Source organism: Oncorhynchus mykiss, chromosome 10, assembly GCF_057628025.1.
Source record: "Oncorhynchus mykiss isolate SJ-2025 chromosome 10, ASM5762802v1, whole genome shotgun sequence".
Lineage (NCBI taxonomy): Eukaryota > Metazoa > Chordata > Actinopteri > Salmoniformes > Salmonidae > Oncorhynchus > Oncorhynchus mykiss.
Window position 1 is genome coordinate 17831094 of NC_143031.1, and position 23257 is coordinate 17854350.

The 23257-nt window shown below is 41.3% G+C and overlaps 1 protein-coding gene across 7 annotated transcripts in view; it reads left to right on the top strand.

The window, feature by feature from the left end:
• The window catches only part of clip2 (CAP-GLY domain containing linker protein 2), a 70792-nt gene that overhangs the window by 10348 nt on the left and 37187 nt on the right, over window positions 1-23257 (top strand). For all 7 annotated transcript variants that reach the window (XM_036989823.2, XM_021617636.3, XM_021617635.3 and 4 more), the window contains exon 3: window positions 11559-12100. In XM_036989823.2, coding sequence (XP_036845718.2) covers window positions 11559-12100 — 542 coding nt within the window. The remainder of the gene's footprint in view (window positions 1-11558; window positions 12101-23257) is intronic.

The window sequence follows — 23257 nt, forward strand, 5'->3', positions numbered from 1 at the left end:
AAACCAAATTGAACATGTTTCATTATTTATATGAGGTTAAATTGATTTTATTGATGTAATATATTAAGTTAAAATAAGTGTGAATTCAGTATTGTTGTAATTGTCATTATTACAAAAAAAAATTGGCCGATTTAATCGGTATCGGCTTTTTTTGGGTCCTCCTCCAATAATCGGTATCCGCGTTGAAAAATCATAATCGGTCGAACTCTAATCTCCGCCCTTATGGAGTGGCAGCACATAAACTGTTTTCCATACTTTTGAAATATTTCCTGATAACAATGTTTGATTTAAGATAAGGGTTACGTTACTGAGCCAGCAATGATGGGCAGACCCTGCTCCAATTGGTCAGCCCCTAACCTATCTTTTTTCTGTGAAATGTTAAAACTCGACTACCATATTCAGAGTCAATCTGCAACATTTCAGAATCAGAGATGAGCCCATTCTTAGCAATAGAAGTGTCAGACACTCTTCAAAAATATAGCTTGCTGAAATAAAATGACAATTAAATGCATCAATGATGGTATTTTTGTCCGTAATGGGGCCAGAGTTTGAATTCATTTGTTGGGGCAGAGAGGAGGCAACCCTTTAGAGATTTGAAAGAATTTAGCCGGGTTCCTCTTACAATCAGAAAGAGTGGTTACATAATAATCCGATTTAGATTTTTTTGATCAGTTTTACACATTCAGTTGCCTAAAAGATTGTCAATCTGGGCCTAAGCATGTGTTCCTGGCCTTGACCCAGGCTACATTTCTCTCAATTAATGAGGAAACGATTATCAATGATAGTATTGAAGATATTTAGCAAAAAAGCATCACCAAGATGACGTCTTAGTACTAAACCATATTCACGTACCACCATATATGCGGTAGAGAGGCCAATGGAACTCGACCAAAACAATAGAAATGCAAATGGAAATGTGTGGGGGATAGATGCTATGAGGAAAAGCTCTTGAATCTCTTCATTGCCCCCCAGCAAAATAAGCCAACATTTAGGTTATTGTTTATATACAGGACTTCACACTATGTTGAGGTAAAAATCGGAGTATAATGCTTGTATGGATGTCAACCCCAACACATGTTCATGTCATCGTCACCAATCACTGCATTACTTAAAAATGACTTTGACTACCACCACCGATTTCTCTGTTAGCTGTGCTACCAGCTATTAAGAATGGGAGTTACAATTTAGCAGTCACCTCTTCTATACCTTAAAAGGGACTTCAAAATGTTATGCAGTGATAACAGACAAATATATCTGACTTAATGGGCCTCTTACAGTTCATCAATCATTACGGACTTTACGAAAAGCCACTTTGGTGCACATTCAACAAATCTGATCTAACAATATGGTGTCCATCTTCTGTCCCCCACTGTCTGCCTTCCATTGACCTGTATATCCCCCCTCAAGCCGATACCATGATGGCCCTCAAGGAACTACACTGGACTTTGTGTAACCTGGAAACCACATATCCTGAGGCCGCATTTATTGTAGCTGTGGATTTCAACAAAGCAAATTTGAGGAAAACGCTACCGAAGTTCTATCAACATAGTGACTTTAGTACTCGCTCTGCTAAAACACTCGACCACTGCTACTCCAACGTCCGGATGCATACAAGGCCCTTCCCCACCCTCCCTTCGGCAAATCAGATCATGACTCCATTTTACTCCTTCCTATAGGCAGAAACTCAAACAGGAAGGACCTGTGCTAAGGTCTATTCAACACTCGTCCATGAGTCCATGATGCAAGATTGTTTTGAGCACGCAGACTGGAATATGTTCCGGGTAGGCTCTGAGTTCATCAGGAAGTGTATAGCGGATGTTGTTCCCACTGTAACTATTAAAACCTACCGAAATCAGAAATTGTGTATAGATGGCAGCATTCGCGCAAAACTGAAAGCGCGAACCACTGCATTTAACCATGGCAAGGTGACTGGGAATATGGTCGAAAACAAACAGTGTAGTTATTCCCTCCATAAGGCAATCAAACAGGCAAAATGTCAGTACAGAGACAAAGTAGAGACGCAATTCAACGACTCAGACACGAGACGTATGTGGCAGGGTCTACAGACAATCACAGATTACAAAGGGAAAACCAGCCACGTCGTGGACACTGATGTCTTGCTCCCGGACAAGCTAAACACCTTCGCCCCACTTTGAGGATAACACAGTCAGTGTTGTCAACTAATTTTCAGGGTAAGTTGCTAGAAGCAGGTTGATTTGTTGCTAAAAGTTGCTAAATGACGTTGGGATGTCATTACATGATAAGGTAAAACTGCGTCATTACGTAGAATACACAATAACGTTACTCAAATTGACTGGCCATCTCTGCAACAAAATACATTTGTTCAGGTACAGACTCCCACTCTTTTCTGTACAATTTTGATTGACACATGTTGATTGATGTTGTAAGTTCTGTTCAAGATCAAACATTCGTGACCAACTCGGCCCGCTCCCAAGGACTGTGGGCTCTCATTCTCTCTGTGGCCGATGTGAGTAAGACATTTAAAAGTGTTAACCCTCGCAGATGGAATCCCTAGCCGCGTCCTCAGAGCATGCGCAGACCAGCTGGCTGGACTGTTTACAGACATATTCAATCTCTCCCTATCACAGTCTGCTGTCCCCACTTGCTTCAAGATGTCCACCATTGTTCTTGTACCAAAGAAAGCAAAGGTAACTGAACTAAATGATTATCGCCCCGTAGCAGTCACTTCTGTCATCAGGAAGTGCTTTGAGAGGCTAGTTAAGGATCATATCACTTCTACCTTACCTGACACCCTCGACCCACTTCAATCTGCCTACCGCCCCAATAGATCCACAGACGATGCAATCTCTATCGCACTGCACACAGCCCTATCCCATCTGGACAAGAGGAATACCTACAGTATATAAGAATGCTGTTCATTGACTATATCTCAGCATTCAACACCATAGTACCCTCCAAGCTCATCATTAAGCTCGGGGCAATGGGTCTGAACCCCGCCCTGTGCAACTGGGTCCTGGACTTCCTGACGGGCCGCCCCCAGGTGGTGAAGGTAGGAAACAACCCCTCCACTTTGCTGATCCTCAACACAGGGGACCCACAAGGGTGTATGCTCAGCCCCCTCCTGTACTCCCTGTTCACCCATGACTGCGTGGCCACTCATGCCTCCAACTCAGTCATCAAGTTTGCAGACGACACAACAGTTGTAGGCCTGATTACCAACAATGACGAGACGGCCTACAGGGAGGAGGTGATGCCAGGAAAATAACCTCTCCTTCAACATCAACAAAACAAAGGAGCTGATTGTGGACTTCAGGAAGTAGCAGAGAGAGCACGCCCCTATCCACATCAACGGGACCGCAGTGGAGAAGGTGAAATGCTTCAAGCCCCCAAGACCCTCACAAACTTTTACAGATGCACAATTGAGAGCATCCTGTCGGGTTGTATCACCGCCTGGTACAACACCTGCACTGCCCGCAACCGCAGGGCTCTCCAGAAGGTGGTGTGGTCTGCCCAATGCATCACCGGGGGCACACTGCCTGCCCTCCAGGGCACCTACAGCACCCGATGTCTCAGGATGGCAAAAATATCATCAAGGACATCAACCAGCCGAGCCACAGCCTGTTCACCCTGCTACCATCCAGAAGCAAGGTCAATACAGGTGCATCAAAGCTTGGACAGAGAGATTGAAAAACAGCTTATTTCTCAAGGCCATCAGACTGTTAAATAGTCATCACTAGCCGGCTACCACCCAGATACTCAACCCTGCACCTTAGAGGCTGCACCCTAGAGGCTGCTTCTCTCTCTCTCTCTCTCTCTCTCTCTCTCTCTCTCTCTCTCTCTCTCTCTCTCTCTCTCTCTCTCTCTCTCTCTCTCTCTCATTCATATATATATATATATATATATATATATATATATATAGAAATGTAATCACTGGTCAAATACTGCTTTATTCATTTCATATATTGTATTCTACTCTACTGTCTTTTAGTCAATGCCACTCAGACATTGCTCATCATAATATTTATATATTCCTCCATTCTTTTACTTTTCGTTAGTGTGTATTTTTGTGAATTGTTAGATATTACTGCTCTGCTGGAGCTAGGAACACAAGCATTTCGCTACACCCGCAATAACTTTGGCTAAATATATTTGATTTGATATGACAAATCCTAAACCTACTCCCCATTGACCCAAGTGTTTACATTGTGTAAAGCCAATAGAAATAGGACACCCAAACACGTTTCCCACTGTTATTTTTCCTGGTTTTAGATCACATGACAAGCCCGGACCCTAGGGTCACAGAGGCATGTGTTACACTGGCGCGGCTTTCCGCTAAATTACAGCTAGATTCTCTCCCTCCAAGCTGAACTAGGCTGATATGAGCCTACAGGAGGCCAATCACAGTCTGTTTTGTTATTTGCATTAGTCTGTATGGGAGAGTTGTATCAGAGGCAACCATGTCATGGTTTAAGTTGATGGTGGAATGCTGTGAGGAAAGGAAAGGGGGAAAAACACAGTAATGCCTTTAGCAGTGCTCATGGCTGTTATTTTCGAGGGCCTCCTTCAGAAACACTATTTTGTAGTGTTAGTAGGGCTGTCCCCGACTAAAAAAAAATATTGGTTGACCAAGAGTCATCTGTTCTTTCAACCAATCGACTGGTCGAAATGTTAAAACATTAATTTTTCCATATATAGACACACCCTATGTCTTTTAATATAAACCAACTACAGTACCAGTCAAAAGTTTGGACAGACCTACTCTTTATTTTTACAATTTTCTACATTGTAGAATAATAGTGAAGACATCACAGCTATGAAGTAACACATATGGAATCATGTAGTAACCAAAAAAGTGTTAAACAAATCAAAATATATTTTATATTTGAGATTCCTTAAAGTAGACACCCTTTGCCTTGATGACAGCTTTGCACACTCTTGGCTACAGAGCTTGTATGATGCTTTAAGCACACTATGATTAAATAATTAAGTCAACCATCAACTTGGTCCAGCCACAAGCTTGCACTAACAAACTTGCAACATTGTATAAAATATTCGGGACCCTCAGAGTTTCCTGTGATTGTGAGGTCCGGACAGACACAGCTGTAGGCTATTTGTGCAAGGCATAAGAAGTAATCAGGTAGGCCTATTTTATTACATTTTCACCAGATCAGCATGATTTTTTTTTCTCCTTCTTTTCACTTGGAGTGGTTTGGTTATCGAAAGGGAGAGAGCTGAAAAGATTTTTCAAATAGGCTACATTGTAGAACTATTGTCATTCTCAATGGATGTAAAAATAGAATTTGTTTACTTGCTGTATGAGGTGAAGAAAACATTACTTTGAGAAATTCCACAGCTCATTAGTGGTGGTGAGTTAAGACCATACTATAAAATCCCCAAATGGGCACATTTAGGCTTCATTTGCGCAGGCCAGGTGGCCTAGGCCTACTTTTATGCTTAAGTGTAGCCTAGGGTGTGCCCTCTGCAAACAACATGTCCACTCCTACAATGAGAACTGTAAAATACTGTAATAATAATATATTGAATGCATTACCAGAAATTACCGTAACCAAACAAACATTGTAGAAATTATGGGAATTAAATGGTAAATGTACAAACTAATGATACTGGTGTGCCTCCCCTCAGCCTCCGGAATGGATTAGTCCACTGAGATAGGCATCAATCAAGATGTGCCATAATTATTTATATTTTATTGCATCAACAGAAATTACCGTAACTTAACAAACATCAAACAAACAGTTACCACATCAGTCACCGGCATCATTAACAAGTGCATTGACGATGTCGTACCCCCAGTGACTATGTACATTTCCAAACCAAAAATCCTACAATGTGATTTTCTGGATTTCTTTTTCTCATTTTGTCTGTCATAGTTGAAGTGTACCTATGATGAAAATTACATGCCTCATCTTTTAAGTGGGAGAACTTGCACAATTGGTGGCTGACTAAATACTTTTTTGCCCCGCTGTATATGTACATATCTACCTCAATTACCTCGTACCCCGGCACATTAACTCAGTATTGGTACCCCGTGTATCTAGCCAAGTTATCATTACTCATTGACTTGGTACTGGTACTCCGTGTATATAGCCAAGTTATCATTACTCATCGTGTATTTATTATTACTTTTATTATTATGTTTTTATACTTTTGTAATATTTCTATATTTGATTTCTCTCTACATTTTTGGGAAGTACCTATATGTTAGCATTTCACTGTTAGTCTATGCCTGTTGTTTACGAAGCATGTGACAAATAAAATTAGATCTGATATAATCTTTGTTATTTAATGTCAAGGCAGCGCTTTTCTAGGAGGTAAGACATAAGACATTATATCATTAAAAACAGCTACATTAGACATAACATCTACAACAGCTACACAATACATTGTCTTTCAAATTATCTTTAAGACAGTTTTGAACATCTGGAACTGTGGCCCCACTGCAAAAAAATCACCAAACTTAACCTATGTATACGTTCATATACCTTTTATACCTGCTACATTCCATTATAACATGCGTCATAGGCAGCAATGTCATTGAATGATCTTTAAAACTGTTTTGAACATCTGGAACCATGCCCCCCCCTGCAAAAAAAATCCAAACATAGCCTTTATAATTATTTTCTAGGTTAGTGTCATTTCAGGAACAGCTGGTAGTCATAGTCATTTAGCTAAGCCTACTAATTGACTGTCAGCATTTCCCACAGTGTTCATCAACCGCCTGCCTGTAGTGCACACCCACTGAATCAGGTTAGGGCTATAGGCCCATTGAGTGAATAGCTGTTTGGTCAGCACATTTCCACTTGTGTACTAAAAGCCCTGCTCTTTTTTTCCTTTTAGTTCAAGACGATTGCTGGGTTTTCTGTCGTTGATTGGTGATATAATACAGTACATGGTCTTCCATTTATTGAGTTCCAATAGATTTTACAATAAGAAAGTAGGCCTAGATAATGTCCTGTTGTCCCTATGTTCATCCTCCTTGGATTTCAATACCAATACCGATTTCAATTTAGAAATCCGTTGTGATTGTATATGATGGCGCACCAACATGTTATGGACAACAAAATCAGGGGTGTGGTAAATTCAATTTAAATTCAGTCAATTCAGGAAATAGACTTGAGAATTAAATTGACTAATTTAAATTGGAATGACCCCAACCCTGCTAAAATGTTTACATTACCTCTGCTCCCAAAAGTTCTGACGTTAGAGGTCACGTCCTCGTGGACTGTCGAGAAACAAAGCATCGTTGCAGAGACAAAAGTGTTTAGGAATGAGTCGCCCCTAAAGGCCTAGTTCTAGTATCTTCTTCTGTTGCCGTTTGGACTGTCCCTGAAATCTGAAGTGACAGCCCCACAACAGTGAATGGATACCACGTTTCTTATTTTATTTTATTTTTATTTATTTTTTCCCTTTTTTTCTCCCCAATTTCGTGGTATCTCTGGTGGCACAGAGCCACTGCGCCACCCGGGAGGCCCCCACATGTGTCTTATTTTAATTAGGAAATAACATCAGTATATTATTAGGGAATCCAAAGTTATTTTCAACTTATTTGACATTATTGGACTTAAGTCTGAAAGAGTTTGGTTCTCAGAGAGAGTGAAAGAGGAAAAGAGAGTGGCGGAGAGAGGGAGTGTGAGGGGGTGTTCTAAGGAGTTGTGGTGGGGTCATTGTGTGGGGCTGGTGAATAGTGGGATTCAGATGGTTGTGGGAGGTAGCCAGGCACAATAGTGAAAGTGAGGCCTCTGTTCTTGCTCTTCCTGCTGCCTGCCTCATTTCCCCATCGATCTTCCGTTGCCACGGCAACCCAACCACTTGGACTAGCACTGCATCAGTCTTTTGGGTGCACACTTGTTTGACTGGCTGGGACTTGGGTAGGGGGTGGGTAGGGGTCTTCTCTGTGTTGGACCAGGGCCATGCTGTTGACAAAGCTCACACATGTTACACACACATGCATGCACAAGCAGGAGTGTGCACACACACACATACAAACAACACACACACACACACTGCTACTGTAGATACTGCATTACCTCACAAATAACACCAGCACAAAAATACTGCATAGTACACATACATTACCTACACAAGCACACATTCCTGACATTGTACACACACACACACACACACACACATGACCTCACAGGGACATTGCCATCATAGGGAGATGTGTAAAGCTTTGTTTGGTTAAAAAAAAATCATATTTGTTTTGAAGGTATAATATCTTTTTGTATCTATAGATTATGCACTGAACTAAAATATAAACGCAACATGCAACAATTTCAAAGATTTTACTGAGTTACAGTTCATATAAGGAAATCAGTCAATTGAAATAAATTCATTAGGCCCTAATCTATGGATTTCACCTGACTGGGAATAAAGATGTGCATCTGTTGGTCACCTTTAAAAAAAAAAAAAGTATGTCAGAAAACCAGTCACTATCTGGTGTGACCACCATTTGCCTCATGCAGTGTGACACATCTCCTTAACATAGAGTTGATTGTAGCCTGTGGAATGTTGTCCCCCTCCTCTTCAATGGCTGTGCAAAGTTGCTGGATATTGGTGGGAACTGGAACACGCTGTCATACATGTAGATCCAGAGCATCCCAAACATGCTCAATGGGTGACATGTCTGAGTATGCAGACCATGGAATAGCTGGGACATTTTCAGCTTCCAGGAATTCTATACAGATCTTTGTGACATTGGGCCGTGCATTATCATGCTGAAACATGAGGTGATGGCGGCGGATGAATGGCACGACAATGGACCTCAGGATGTCATCACGTTATCTCTGTGCATTCAAATTGCCATTGATAAAATGCAATTGTGTTTCTTGTCTATAGCTTATGCCTGCCCATACCATAACCCCACTGCCACCATGGGGCGCACTGTTCAAAACGTCATGTGGGTGAGCAAACCGCTCACTCACACAATGCCATACATGCTGTCTGATATCTGCCCGGGACGGTTGAAATCCGAATTCGTCTGTGAAGAATGCGCTTTTCCAGCGTGCTAGTGGCCAATGAAGGTGAGCATTTGCCCACTGAAGTCGGTTATGTTGCCGAACGGAAGTCAGATCAAGACCCTGGTGAGGACGACGAGCATGCAGATAAGCTTCCCTGAGACGGTTTCTGACAGTATGCAGAAATTATTTGGTTGTGCAATCCCACAGTTTCATTTGCAGTCCGAGTGAATGGTATTAGACTATCCCGCAGATGAAGAAATGTGATGTGGAGGTCCTGGGATGGCGTGGTTACACGTGGTCTGCGGTTGTGAGGCCAGTTGGACTGAGAAATTATCTAAAACGACGTTGGAAGCGGCTTATGGTAGAGAAATTCACATAACATTATGTGGCAACAGCTCTGGTGGACATTACTGCAGTCAGCAAAACTTGAGACATCTGTGGCATCGTGCTGTGTGACAAAACTGCACATTTTAGAGTGGCCTTTTGTTGTCCCCAGCACAAGGTGCACCTGTGTAATGATCCTGCTTTTTATTCAGCTTCTTGATATATCACACCTGTCAGGTGGATGGATTGTCTTGGCAAAGGAGAAATGCTCACTAACAAGGACATAAACAAATTTGTTCTGAAAATTTGAGAGACATAAGCTTTTTGTGAGTATGGAACATTTCTGGGATCTTTTATTTCAGCTCATGAAACATTGGAACAATACACTACATGTTGCCTTTATATTTTTGTTCAGTATAGTTACTTGAAATAAGAAGGGTACAAGTGCCGTTCGTCGTCTCATAAATCACAGTATTTGGGATTAAAATATTATTTCAATGACATTAGCAACTGAAAATTGTATGCTATGCCCTTTTCTATAACAGGCCCAAATATAGTGGAAGTTGAGATTTAATAAGCCTGTACAAATACACATTAGTCATGACCAGAGAGAGTAGCTGTTACAGGGATTGCGTCCCAAATGGCACCCTATTCCCTAAATAGTACCAGAGCCTTATGGGTCCTGGCAAAAATGATGTAGGCAGGGTTTCAGTCCAGTAATCGCAATATTGACATGTGCAATATCCATATCACAAGAGATCCATATAGCATGAAATATTTTCAAATGCCACTAAGCCATGTGTAATGTCAATTTTTATAGTTTACTCTGTTTGTCGTCTCTCTTCCTCTTCTCTTGTGGCTGCTTCCCACACACCCGAGCCCCGCCCCCTGTCAATCAAGCAGCACAGTTCCTCCTCCTCGCTGTTAGATTCACTATAACTTTGCATGCTGTTCTGTTAGGTCAAATGCAGTCAACAGATTGTTTCAAACAAGAATGATGCTCCTTTCCACTTTGCTTATTAACATAAATCATTCTATTTCAATCATTCCAACAGTTCACCCAAGTGTTTTGATCTATATCACAGGTCAAATCGCAATATTTGGTCAAATAAATCACAATTAGATTTTTTGCCCATATCGTAGAACCCGATGTGGTACAAAACAAAAGGTTTCTAAGTGGTAAATGTTACATTCCTGCAGGAGAACATACCTCCATAAATGCCATTGTAAGACCCCATTAAGTTTAAAAACTCAATTATCATGCCTATTGGTAAAACTAAAAACACATTATTTTGTTCACTGTAGTACCCATTTTGCAACCATATCTATCAGTCTCACAACATATGGGAGCAATTGGTGCATAAAAGCACTCCTGGGGTGTCAGAGAGACAGTCCTGGCACCAACTGTACTCTCTCACACACACACACACATACACACACACACACACACACACACACACACACACACACACACACACACACACACACACACACACACACACATATTACAGTGCAGCCAGCGCAGCAGATCACATGCTATCTGTGCCCTGCTACAGTTAACAGCTCCAGTGTCTCTCACCAGAATGGATAGTGCTCATCTAAACAGCATGTGCCAAACAGCAAAGCACCGCATCTGTGGTGCAGCATCACAACGTTAATCATCAGTGCATTAGAGACAATCTCACTGACCCAGTTTTCAATAGGAAGTAGAGCAATGCCTAACCTCGCATAAACTCCACTGTTGTGTTGGATGCAGCACGGCCGATTCTTCGCCGATCCGCTTTGTGATGTGATGAAATTGGATAAATAGATACTGGAAAAGTGACTATTTCAGACTGAGAATGGTTTCAACTTCAGGTTTGGCTTGAACAAATATATTTGGCGTTAACAAAATGTGTAGAAGTATGTTGAGGATTAAGGTGAATAATGACAAGATGTATTTATGTTCCATTGTGTTTATAATGCCTGAATTCCTTATTTCAGCAGTTTACGTTGCATGCATGAGAATACTGGACTGTAACCTGCATACAACACAAATATTGATCCTCTAGACGAGCTGCATTGTTTTGTTTATTATTTTTCACATTATTTGTTTGTAGACCTGTATGTATCGCCTTTTCTCTCCCCACTTCTGCACTGCTCTAGAGCATTGTAATCAAAGACCATACTGTAGATCCATGGCCATTTTGAAAGAATATAGGAATTCTGTGATCTCTACCATAGAAATGGATGTACATAGGAGTTCCATAATCTCTCTTTCTACCTCCACAGACTCCCCACACAAGCAGACCTCCCCACTCCCCAGCAGCAATGCCTCAGACAAGTCAAGCTCCAAGACATCCGAGGTGGGAGACGACGTCCTTGGGGACTACGTGGTTGGCGAACGTGTCTGGGTCAACGGGGTCAAACCAGGCGTCATTGCCTACCTGGGTGAGACCCAGTTCGCCCCAGGACAGTGGGCTGGGGTGGTCCTCAATGACCTGTTGGGGAAAAATGACGGCTCTGTGGGCGGTGTGCGCTACTTTGAGTGCCAGCCCCACCAGGGCATCTTCACGCGCCCTTCCAAGCTCACCCGGCAACCGGTGGGCGACGGAAGTGAAGTCCACTCCACTGATTCGCTGACAGCTCAGAACCTGACACTCCATGGCGGCAATGGTACTTCGCCTGCTGGTCAGCGTGTGGCTCTGCCACTCAGGGAGGGCATGCTCAACAGCTCTGTGAAGACAGGTAACGAGTCAGGTTCCAACATGTCTGACAGTGGCTCGGTCAAGAAAGGCGGGGATAAGGACCTTCGAGTGGGAGACCGTGTGCTGGTGAGTCCATGTCCCCACACATGCACACGTGCACACACACACGCACACACACATAAAGAGCCTGTTTGCTTTGACCCTCACTCCCACAAAAGGTCAAGGACTGCCATTTACACAACGTTCTTTCAACCCAACCACAATCTCCAAACAACAATTGGGTCGAATTCCATTTCCCACTGGTCAATATTGCAAATCACATTGGATTACTGTCAGGAGATCCCACCGCTGACACCAGTTTACCGTGGTTCTCCGCTCTGCTCTAACTCACAGCTATTCTGTGAGTGTGTTGGTCAATACGGATACTGGATAGGGAGCTGTGAAACTCGTCTCAAAACCGCCAGCCTCTCTTGCAATGTGAGATATGTATTTTGGTGCACTGCTTTGAATCTTGAAGCTTTGTGCTAGGCTCTGACTTGTTTTCCAATTTAGTACACATTACACATTGCACAATGGTAATCTAAAAACTTTGTTTTAGAGAAATCCTTAAAGGTTTATCAAAAGCATTCAATTTGCATGCATAAATGCAGGTCTAATTGATATAGTTTCTCATGTTTGACCACAGTTTTTATCCACTTGCCATGGCCTCCACCTTCTATGATCTCTATGTATATTTTAATTATTTTTATTTCACCTTTATTTAACCAGGTAGGCAAGTTGAGAACAAGTTCTCATTTACAATTGCGACCTGGCCAAGATAAAGCAAAGCAGTTCGACACATACAACGACACAGAGTTACACATGGAGTAAAACAAACATACAGTCAATAATACAGTATAAACAAGTCTATATACGATGTGAGCAAATGAGGTGAGATAAGGGAGGTAAAGGCAAAAAGGCCATGGTGGCAAAGTAGATACAATATAGCAAGTAAAACACTGGAATGGTAGATTTGCAATGGGAGAATGTGCAAAGTATAAATAAAAATAATGGGGGTGCAAAGGAGCAAAATAAATTAATTAATTAAATACAGTAGGGAAAGAGGTAGTTGTTTGGGCTAAATTATAGGTGGGCTATGTACAGGTGCAGTAATCTGTGAGCTGCTCTGACAGTTGGTGCTTAAAGCTAGTGAGGGAGATAAGTGTTTCCAGTTTCAGAGATTTTTGTAGTTTGTTCCAGTCATTGGCAGCAGAGAACTGGAAGGAGAGGCGGCCAAAGAAAGAATTGGTTTTGGGGGTGACTAGAGAGATATACCTGCTGGAGCGTGTGCTACAGGTGGGAGATGCAATGGTGACCAGCGAGCTGAGATAAGGGGGGACTTTACCTAGCAGGGTCTTGTAGATGACATGGAGCCAGTGGGTTTGGCGACGAGTATGAAGCGAGGGCCAGCCAACGAGAGCATACAGGTCGCAATGGTGGGTCGTATATGGGGCTTTGGTGACAAAACGGATTGCACTGTGATAGACTGCATCCAATTTGTTGAGTAGGGTATTGGAGGCTATTTTGTAAATGACATCGCCAAAGTCGAGGATTGGTAGGATGGTCAGTTTTACAAGAGTATGTTTGGCAGCATGAGTGAAGGATGCTTTGTTGCGAAATAGGAAGCCAATTCTAGATTTAACTTTGGATTGGAGATGTTTGATATGGGTCTGGAAGGAGAGTTTACAGTCTAACCAGACACCTAAGTATTTGTAGTTGTCCACGTATTCTAAGTCAGAGCCGTCCAGAGTAGTGATGTTGGACAGGCGGGTAGGTACAGGTAGCGATCGGTTGAAGAACATGCATTTAGTTTTACTTGTATTTAAGAGCAATTGGAGGCCACGGAAGGAGAGTTGTATGGCATTGAAGCTTGCCTGGAGGGTTGTTAACACAGTGTCCAAAGAAGGGCCAGAAGTATACAGAATGGTGTCGTCTGCGTAGAGGTGGATCAGAGACTCACCAGCAGCAAGAGCGACCTCATTGATGTATACAGAGAAGAGAGTCGGTCCAAGAATTGAACCCTGTGGCACCCCCATAGAGACTGCCAGAGGTCCGGACAGCAGACCCTCCGATTTGACACACTGAACTCTATCAGAGAAGTAGTTGGTGAACCAGGCGAGGCAATCATTTGAGAAACCAAGGCTGTCGAGTCTGCCGATGAGGATGTGGTGATTGACAGAGTCGAAAGCCTTGGCCAGATCAATGAATACTGCTGCACAGTAATGTTTCTTATCGATGGCGGTTAAGATATCATTTAGGACCTTGAGCGTGGCTGAGGTGCACCCATGACCAGCTCTGAAACCAGATTGCATAGCAGAGAAGGTATGGTGAGATTCGAAATGGTCGGTAATCTGTTTGTTGACTTGGCTTTCGAAGACCTTAGAAAGGCATGGTAGGATAGATATAGGTCTGTAGCAGTTTGGGTCAAGAGTGTCACCCCCTTTGAAGAGGGGGATGACCGCAGCTGCTTTCCAATCTTTGGGAATCTCAGACGACACGAAAGAGAGGTTGAACAGGCAAGTAATAGGGGTGGCAACAATTTTGGCAGATCATTTTAGAAAGAAAGGGTCCAGATTGTCTAGCCCGGCTGATTTGTAGGGGTCCAGATTTTGCAGCTCATTTAGAACATCAGCTGAGCAGATTTGGGAGAAGGAGAAATGGGGAAGGCTTGGGCGAGTTGTTGTGGGGGGTGCAGTGCTGTTGACCGGGGTAGGAGTAGCCAGGTGGAAAGCATGGCCAGCCGTAGAAAAATGCTTATTGAAATTCTCAATTATGGTGGATTTATCAGTGGTGACAGTGTTTCCTATCTTCAGTGCAGTGGGCAGCTGGGAGGAGGGGTTCTTATTCTCCATGGACTTTACAGTGTCCCAGAACTTTTTTGAGTTAGTGTTGCAGGAAGCAAATTTCTGCTTGAAAAAGCTAGCCTTGGCTTTTCTAACTGCCTGTGTATAATGGTTTCTAGCTTCCCTGAACAGCTGCATATCACGGGGGCTGTTCGAGGCTAATGCAGAACGCCATAGGATGTTTTTTTGTTGGTTAAGGGCAGTCAGGTCTGGGGAGAACCAAGGGCTATATCTATTCCTGGTTCTAAATTTCTTGAATGGGGCATGTTTATTTAAGATGGTTAGGAAGGCATTTTTAAAAAATATCCAGGCATCCTCTACTGACGGGATGAGATCAATATCCTTCCAGGATACCCCGGCCAGGTCGATTAGAAAGGCCTGCTCGCTGAAGTGTTTCAGGGAGCGTTTTACAGTGATGAGTGGAGGTCGTTTGACCGCTGACCCATTACGGATGCAGGCAATGAGGCAGTGATCGCTGAGATCTTGGTTGAAAACAGCAGAGGTGTATTTAGAGGGCACGTTGGTTAGGATGATATCTATGAGGGTGCCCGTGTTTAAGGCTTTGGGGAGGTACCTGGTAGGTTCATTGATAATTTGTGTGAGGTTGAGGGCATCAAGTTTAGATTGTAGGATGGCTGGGGTGTTAAGCATGTTCCAGTTTAGGTCGCCTAGCAGCACAAGCTCTGAAGATAGATGGGGGGCAATCAGTTCACATATGGTGTCCAGAGCACAGCTGGGGGCAGAGGGTGGTCTATAGCAGGCGGCAACGGTGAGAGACTTGTTTTCAGAGAGGTGGATTTTTAAAAGTAGAAGTTCAAATTGTTTGGGTACAGACCTGGATAGTAGGACAGAACTCTGCAGGCTATCTTTGCAGTAGATTGCAACACCGCCCCCTTTGGCAGTTCTATCTTGTCTGAAAATGTTGTAGTTTGGAATGAACATGTCTGAATTTTTGGTGGTCTTCCTAAGCCAGGATTCAGACACAGCTAGAACATCCGGGTTGGCAGAGTGTGCTAAAGCAGTGAATAGAACAAACTTAGGGAGGAGGCTTCTAATGTTAACATGCATGAAACCAAGGCTATTACGGTTACAGAAGTCGTCAAAAGAGAGCGCCTGGGGAATAGGAGTGGAGCTAGGCACTGCAGGGCCTGGATTCACCTCTACATCGCCAGATGAACAGAGTAGGAGTAGAATAAGGGTGCGGCTAAAAGCAATAAGAATTGGTCGTTTAGAACGTCTGGAACAGAGAGGAGGTTTCTGGGGGCGATAAAATAGCATCAAAGTATAATGTACAGACAAAGGTAAGGTAGGATGTGAATACAGTGGAGGTAAACCTAGGTATTGAGTGATGAAGAGAGAGATATTGTCTCTAGAAACATCATTGAAACCAGGAGATGTCATTGCATGTGTGGGTGGTGGAACTAATAGGTTGGATAAGGTATAATGAGCAGGACTAGAGACTCTACAGTGAAATAAGCCAATAAACACTAACCAGAACAGCAATGGACAAGGCATATTGACATGAAGGAGAGGCATGCTCAGTCGAGTGATCAAAAGGGTCCAGTGAGTGGAGAGGTTGGTTGGGGGTCACGGCGATTTAGACAGCTAAATCGGTAGCAAGCTAGCATAAAATGGAGGTCTGTTATTAGCCAACTCATGCGTTCCGTCAGTAGATTAGTGGGTTTCCGTGTGGTAGAGGGGATGAATCAAAATCACACAACAACAACAAAAATAAAAACAATAGATATAGTTATAGAGGCCCAACAAGAAAAATAAATAAATAAATAAAAATAAAATAAAAATTGTCCGATTGTCTATTCAGATAGCAGCCGATAAGATAGCCAACGGCTAGCAGGCCGCAGATGGGCGCCCAGGCAACGTTGCGCCGGAGGAGCCAGCCGGACAGTTCCCCTCGAGTAGACAATGTCGGCAGTCTAGCCGTGAAGGCCCGGTGGGGCTCGGCGTAGGCAGCAAAACGGGTCCGGATAGGTGACTGCAGCCCAGGAGTGATTGATGGAACTCTTCAGCTGGCTAGCTCCGGAACAATTGATGTTAGCTCCGGAATCGACGAAAGCCGATAGTCACACGGATAGCAGCTAGCTAGCTGCGAGATCCAGGCATGGACGTCCAGAGCCAGCGGCCGAAATCCAGGGACATGGAGAGAAAAATTGGTCCGATATGTTCCGCTCCGAGCCGCGCTGCGCTGCACCGCGCCGTACAAAACTGCCGATAGATTCTCGAGCCAAAGGACAGCCGATGACCACAAACCGTGGTCAGCTGAGTACCAACGATTAGCCAGTAAATAAGCTAACTAGCTTCTGAACTAGCCCCTGAACCAGCTTCAGAGTAGCTTCTGGACCAGCTTCTGGCTAATTTCTGGAGGATCTGAGGTAGATCTGAGGTAAATAATACTTTTTTATATAAATATAAATTGGTGAAGCGGATTGCAGGAGAGTGTTCTGAAGATGAGTTTTTGGAAAATTAAAAATGTATGTGAAAAAAAAAGTATATATACGGGACACGACAGGACGAGGACAAAAATACGTCTGAACTGCTATGCCATCTTGGGAGATTCTACACTGAACAAAAATATAAATGCAACATGTAAAGTGTTGGTCCCATATTTCATGAGCTGAAATAAAAGATAACATGGATCTGTATACAATTCCTGGAAGCAATTCCTGAAAGCTGAAAATGTCCCAGTTCTTCCATCACCAGACATGTCACCCATTGAGCGTTTTCTTGCAGTCGGCCATGTTATGTTCACTTCACTGGAGCAAACTTCTGCAGATGTAGAATCATTTTTGATTAACTTCGTCCTGACAAGAGTTGTGTTTAACTTGTGCTTCATACACATTTCAGATCCATTCGCAACACAGTTGCAGGATTAGCGGGGTTGTACAATTTTTTTCTGACTGCTGTTTAAGATTAACCCCACTTCTAGAGGCGTATGTCTATAGTCTCTTACTGTAATGAATGGCAGCTAATTTTATTTTATCAACATTCAGTCAAAAAGCTAGAGAAGCTGTCAATGTGAAGGGGATGTTTGAGGATCAATTGGCCAGGATGGAGCCCTCTTGAACCCCATTTGAAAGAGATCCGTGGGGATGGCCTGCCGGTCACTGGGATGACAACCCAACTTGGGATGGAGAGGGGCTTTAGCGGGTGGAAGAGTGGAGAACAATTGGAGGGTTGCTTAGTAGCAATGCAAATATCATGGTACAGCTTAATGGACACTCAATCACTATGGTACACAAAGCCTATTGAATGATAACGTTTTTAAAACTAGGACAGGAATTTATAACAGAATTTTTCCAACATAACGTACGTACAGCAGATCCCATTGTATGGGACACTTTTAAATGTACCTTTAGAGGCCATGCAATTCAGTACTCAGCTCTAAAACAAAAGCAATTTAGGTCAAAAGAGTCCATATTAACAAAGGAAACAGAAGGTCTAACAGAGGCTCAAAATAAGGTAGTGGGGGGTGAAAAAATGGAGGAACTTATTCAAGAAAGATCAAGTGTAATATATTATTTAAAAAATAAAGCAAACTGTAGGGAATATGGGGAAAAATGCACCAAATTATTTTTTTAATCTTCTACATAGAAATGCTACCAAAAAATAATTTATTGAAACTTGTTAAAAATGACAGTCACCCATGATTCACCAAATTATATTTTGAAGGAGGAAGCAAAGTACTTTAAGCATATGTTTTTGTTTCAGTCTCCTCTATATCCTCTAACCAAAGCTAATTGTATGGATTTTTTTCTATGAATAATGTAAAATGAACAGCTGTACAGAAAGACTCATGTGAAGGCCAAATTACAGAGGAACTTGATGCAATTAAAGCCTTTAAGTCCAGGAAAACTACAGGGCTGGATGGCATACCAGTGGAGGTACAGTATACCAAACTTTTTTGATATACTCAGAGGACCGTTATTAGCATGTTTTAACCACTCCTATGTAAATGGTAGATTATCGGACACTCAACAAGAAAGTCTGATTTCATTATTACTGAAACAGGATACAAGTAGTAAATATAAAGATCCAGTCCATTAAAACAATTGGAGGCCCCTTACGCTTCAGTGTTGTGATGCAAAAATTCTAGCAGAATGTATAGCACATAGAATTAAAAAGGTATTTTAGGATATTATTAATTCTAATCAGAGAGGTTTTTTACATGGACGATACATTGGAGATAATATAAGACAAGTACTGGAAACATTAGAACACTGGGAAACCACACCTGCTATTCATAGCTGACTTTGAAACGGCTTTTGATAAAGTACAACTGGAGTTTATATATAAATGCCTGGAATATGTCAATTTTGGAGAATCCCTTATAAAATGGGTTAAAGTCATGTATAGTAACCCTAGGTGTAAAATAGTAAATAATGGCTACTTCTCAAAGTTTTAAACTGTCAAGAGGAGTAAAACAAGATCTAACAATAATATCAAGCGTTTAGAAATCCAAGGCTTAAAAACAAAGATGTTATGGTACGCTGATGATTCATGTTTTATTTTAAGTCCACTATTTGGATCCCTCCACAGCCTCGTAGAGGATCTAGATACTTTTTCTAACCTCTCTGGATTGAAACCAAATTATGTATTGGAACACTAAAAACTAAAACTTTTACATTACTGTGTAGTTTACCAATAAAATGGTCTGATGGTGATGTGGACATACTCGGCATACAGATCCTGAAATAAAGAAATGATCTAACTCCAATGCATTTTTATAGAAAGTTAACAAAAATGGATACAATCTTGCTACCATGGAAAGGAAAATACCTGTCTATTTGTGGAAAAATCACCCTGATTAACTCTTTATTCCAGTTGACCTATTTGCTTACATTCTTGCCTACACCGAGCGAACAGTTATTTCAAAATATTCCCTTTTATTTGGAACGACAAACCAGACAAAATAAAACAGGCCTATTTATATAATGAATATTAATTCGGAGGGCAGACATGATTAATTATTAAAGCATTAGACCTCTCACTAAAGGCTTCAGTCATACAAAAGTTATACTTAAATTCAAACTGGTTCTCTAGCAAATTAATAAGAATGTCTCACCCTATGTCCAAGAATGGCCTTTTTTCTTTATTCAGATTACAACCTCACACTTTCAGTTATTTGAAAAGGAAATAATCTCAAATATTGCTATTTTTAAAACAAGCCATAGAAAGTTGGTTGCAATTTCAATTTAATCGACCAGAAAAAAACAGAATAAATAATACAACAAATATTGTGGTTAAACTCAAATAAACTAATAGTGACTAATATAGTATACTAATAAACATTATTTTTAAACAAAAAAAAAAAAATATAATATTTGTAAATTATATCATAAATAGGACTGGTGGAGTTATATCACACAACAAAAATAAATGGAAATGTCTGCTCTACTCAAAATTAAAACCAATTAATTGCAGCATTACAGCAAAAATGGAAGTGGAAGGGGGAAAAATAGGGAACTTGTCTGTCAGTCCTGTATTAAAGACCAGAATTGGTTAAAGAAAATTGTGATAAATAAAGTATACCAGTTTCATTTAAGGACCAAAAAATTGACAGCTGTGCCATGTAGATCGCAAAATAGTTGAGCAGAGATTTTCGAAGTACCGATTCCATGGCACATGAACTGATATGCAAAACGACACCGGATGCAAAACATTACATTTTTCAATTTAAATTATTATACAACATTTTTGCAACAAATAGACTGTTATAAATATGGGGGATACAACCTTCCCAGCTCTGCAGATTTGCTGTGAAGAGACAGAATCATTTCATCATTTGTTTTAGTATTGTCCATATGTAGCTTGTTTTTTGTCACAGGTCCAGGACTGGCTTAAGAATTACAACATTTACCTGGAGTTGACTCTGCAGATAGCACTACTGGGTGATCTGAAAAGTCATAGTTAATCGATCAATAATATAATACTTTTTTTTTTTAACAATCTGTAGAAATGATAGGAATAGAAAGGTTCAGAACTTTTGTGAAACAGCACAGCACAGTGGAAACATATATGTCAAATAGAAATCCAATATGGATGTTGTTAAGAGATAGATGGGAGGGGTTGAATGGAGCTGAAGGTTGGGAAAAATAACAACTAATAACAACAAGGTAACTAATGTAAAACATACTGTGTCTGTAAAATGTATATAGCTTCAGAACTTTTGTGAAAGAAATCAATGGGAGAGGTTGACGTTAGAGGAAGGACAGGAGTAAAAACAAACAAAATACAACTATTGTAAAATAGACTGTGCCCGTAAAATGTATATAGTATGTATAAGCTGGAAGTAGAAGCCTAAGTGTTGTTCTTCACTAGTTTACTCCAATTAGGGGAGGGTGGTAGTGTTAGAAAGTAATAAAGGAACATATATTTTATAGGGATGCACTACACTACCTTTCAAAAGTTTGGGGTCACTTAGGAATATCCTTGTTTTTGAAAGAAAAGCACATTTTTTTATCCATTAAAATAACATCAAATCAATCATAAATAGAGTGTATACATTGTTAATATTGTAAGCTGGAAACAGCTGATTTTTAATGGAATATCTACACAGGTGTACAGAGGCCCATTATCAGCAACCATCACTCCTGTGTTCCAATGTGTTAGCTAATCCAAGTTTATAATTTTAAAAGGCTAATTGATCATTAGAAAACCATTTTGCAATTATGTTAGCACAGCTGAAAACTGTTGTTCTGATTAAAGAAGGAATAAAACTGGCCTTTAGACTAGTTGAGTATCTGGAGCATCAGCATTTGTGGGTTCGATTACAGGCTCAAAATGGCCAGAAACGAAGAACTTTCTTCTGAAACAAGTCAGTCTATCCTTATTCTGAGAAATGATAGATACTTCATGCGAGAAATTGCCAAGAAACTGAAGATTTCGTACAACGCTGTGTACTACTCCCTTCACAGAACAGCGCAAACTGTCCCTAACCAGAATAGACAGATGAGTGGGAGGCCCCAGTGCACAACTGAGCAAGAGGACAAGTACATTATTGTCTAGTTTGAGAAACAGACCCCTCAATTCCTCAACTGGCAGCTTCATTAAATAGGACCCGCAAAACACCAGTCTCAACGTCAACAGTGAAGAGGTGACTCCGGGATCCTAGAAGGCCAGCATCCCGGAGTTGCCAATTCACTGTTGACGAGACACTCTAGTGGACTTGTCCTCTTGCTCAGTTGTGCACCGAGGCCTCCCACTCCTCTTTAAATTCTGGTTAGTGCCAGTTTGCACTGTTCTGTGAAGGGAGTATTTCACAGCATTGTATGAGATCTTTAGTTTCTTGGCAATTTCTCACATGGAATAGCCTTAATTAATTTCAAAAGGGTTTTCTAATGATCAATTAGCCTTTTTAAAATTATAAACTTGGATTAGCTAACACAATGTGCCATTGGAACACAGGAGTGACGGTTGCTGATAATGGGCCTCTGTACGCCTATGTAGATATTCCATTGAAAATCACAGATTACAGCTACAATAGTAATTTACAACAGTAACAATGTCGACACTGTATTTCTGATCAATTGTATGTTATTTTAATGGACAAAAAAATGCTTTTCTGTCAATAACAAGGACATTTCTAAGTGACCCCAAACTTTTGAACAGGAGTGTATGTATGTATGTATAAATTTACAGTATATATATATTTGCAAAAAAATATATGGGGGATTGGAAGTGATGCAGACAATTACATTGATGGAAGCTACAATCTATCTGCAATATTAAAGCCGATCTACCCCCTAAAAAATGTTTTTGTTAAATAAGATTATTCCTGTAGAATTCCCAGCGCTGCTCCCGGGTATCCTATTTCCATGACTGACTGTGCTGCTCTACACCAAGGACAACTCAATGTAATTTAAACTGGATGCAATCTAATTCCTCATATTGCTTTGTCCATCTGGATTCCAAACAATACATCCTTAAGGGTCACTTCACTAGGATCCAAAAATGTCAAATTGACGTGGGGTGAAAATCTCACAGCCATACCCCACACATACAGTGCCTTCAAAAAGTATTCACATTCCTCACTTTTTCCACGTTTTGTGTTACAGCCTGATTTTAAAATTGATTACATAGAGATTTTGTACACACAATATGTCAAAAAAGAAAGTAAAAATGTCAACGTTAAAAACCCTGAGCGGTTTCCTTCCTCTCCGGCAACTGAGTTAGGAAGGACGCCTATGTCTTTGTCATGACAGGGTGTATTGCTACACCATCCAAAGCTTGATTAATAACTTCACCATGCTCAAAGGGATATTCAATGTCTGCTTTTTTAAAAACCCTGTCTCCCAAATAGGTGCTCTTCTTTGCGAGGCATTAGAACACCTCCCTGGTCTTTGTGGTTGAATTCATGTTAGAAACTTACTGCTCTACTGAGGGA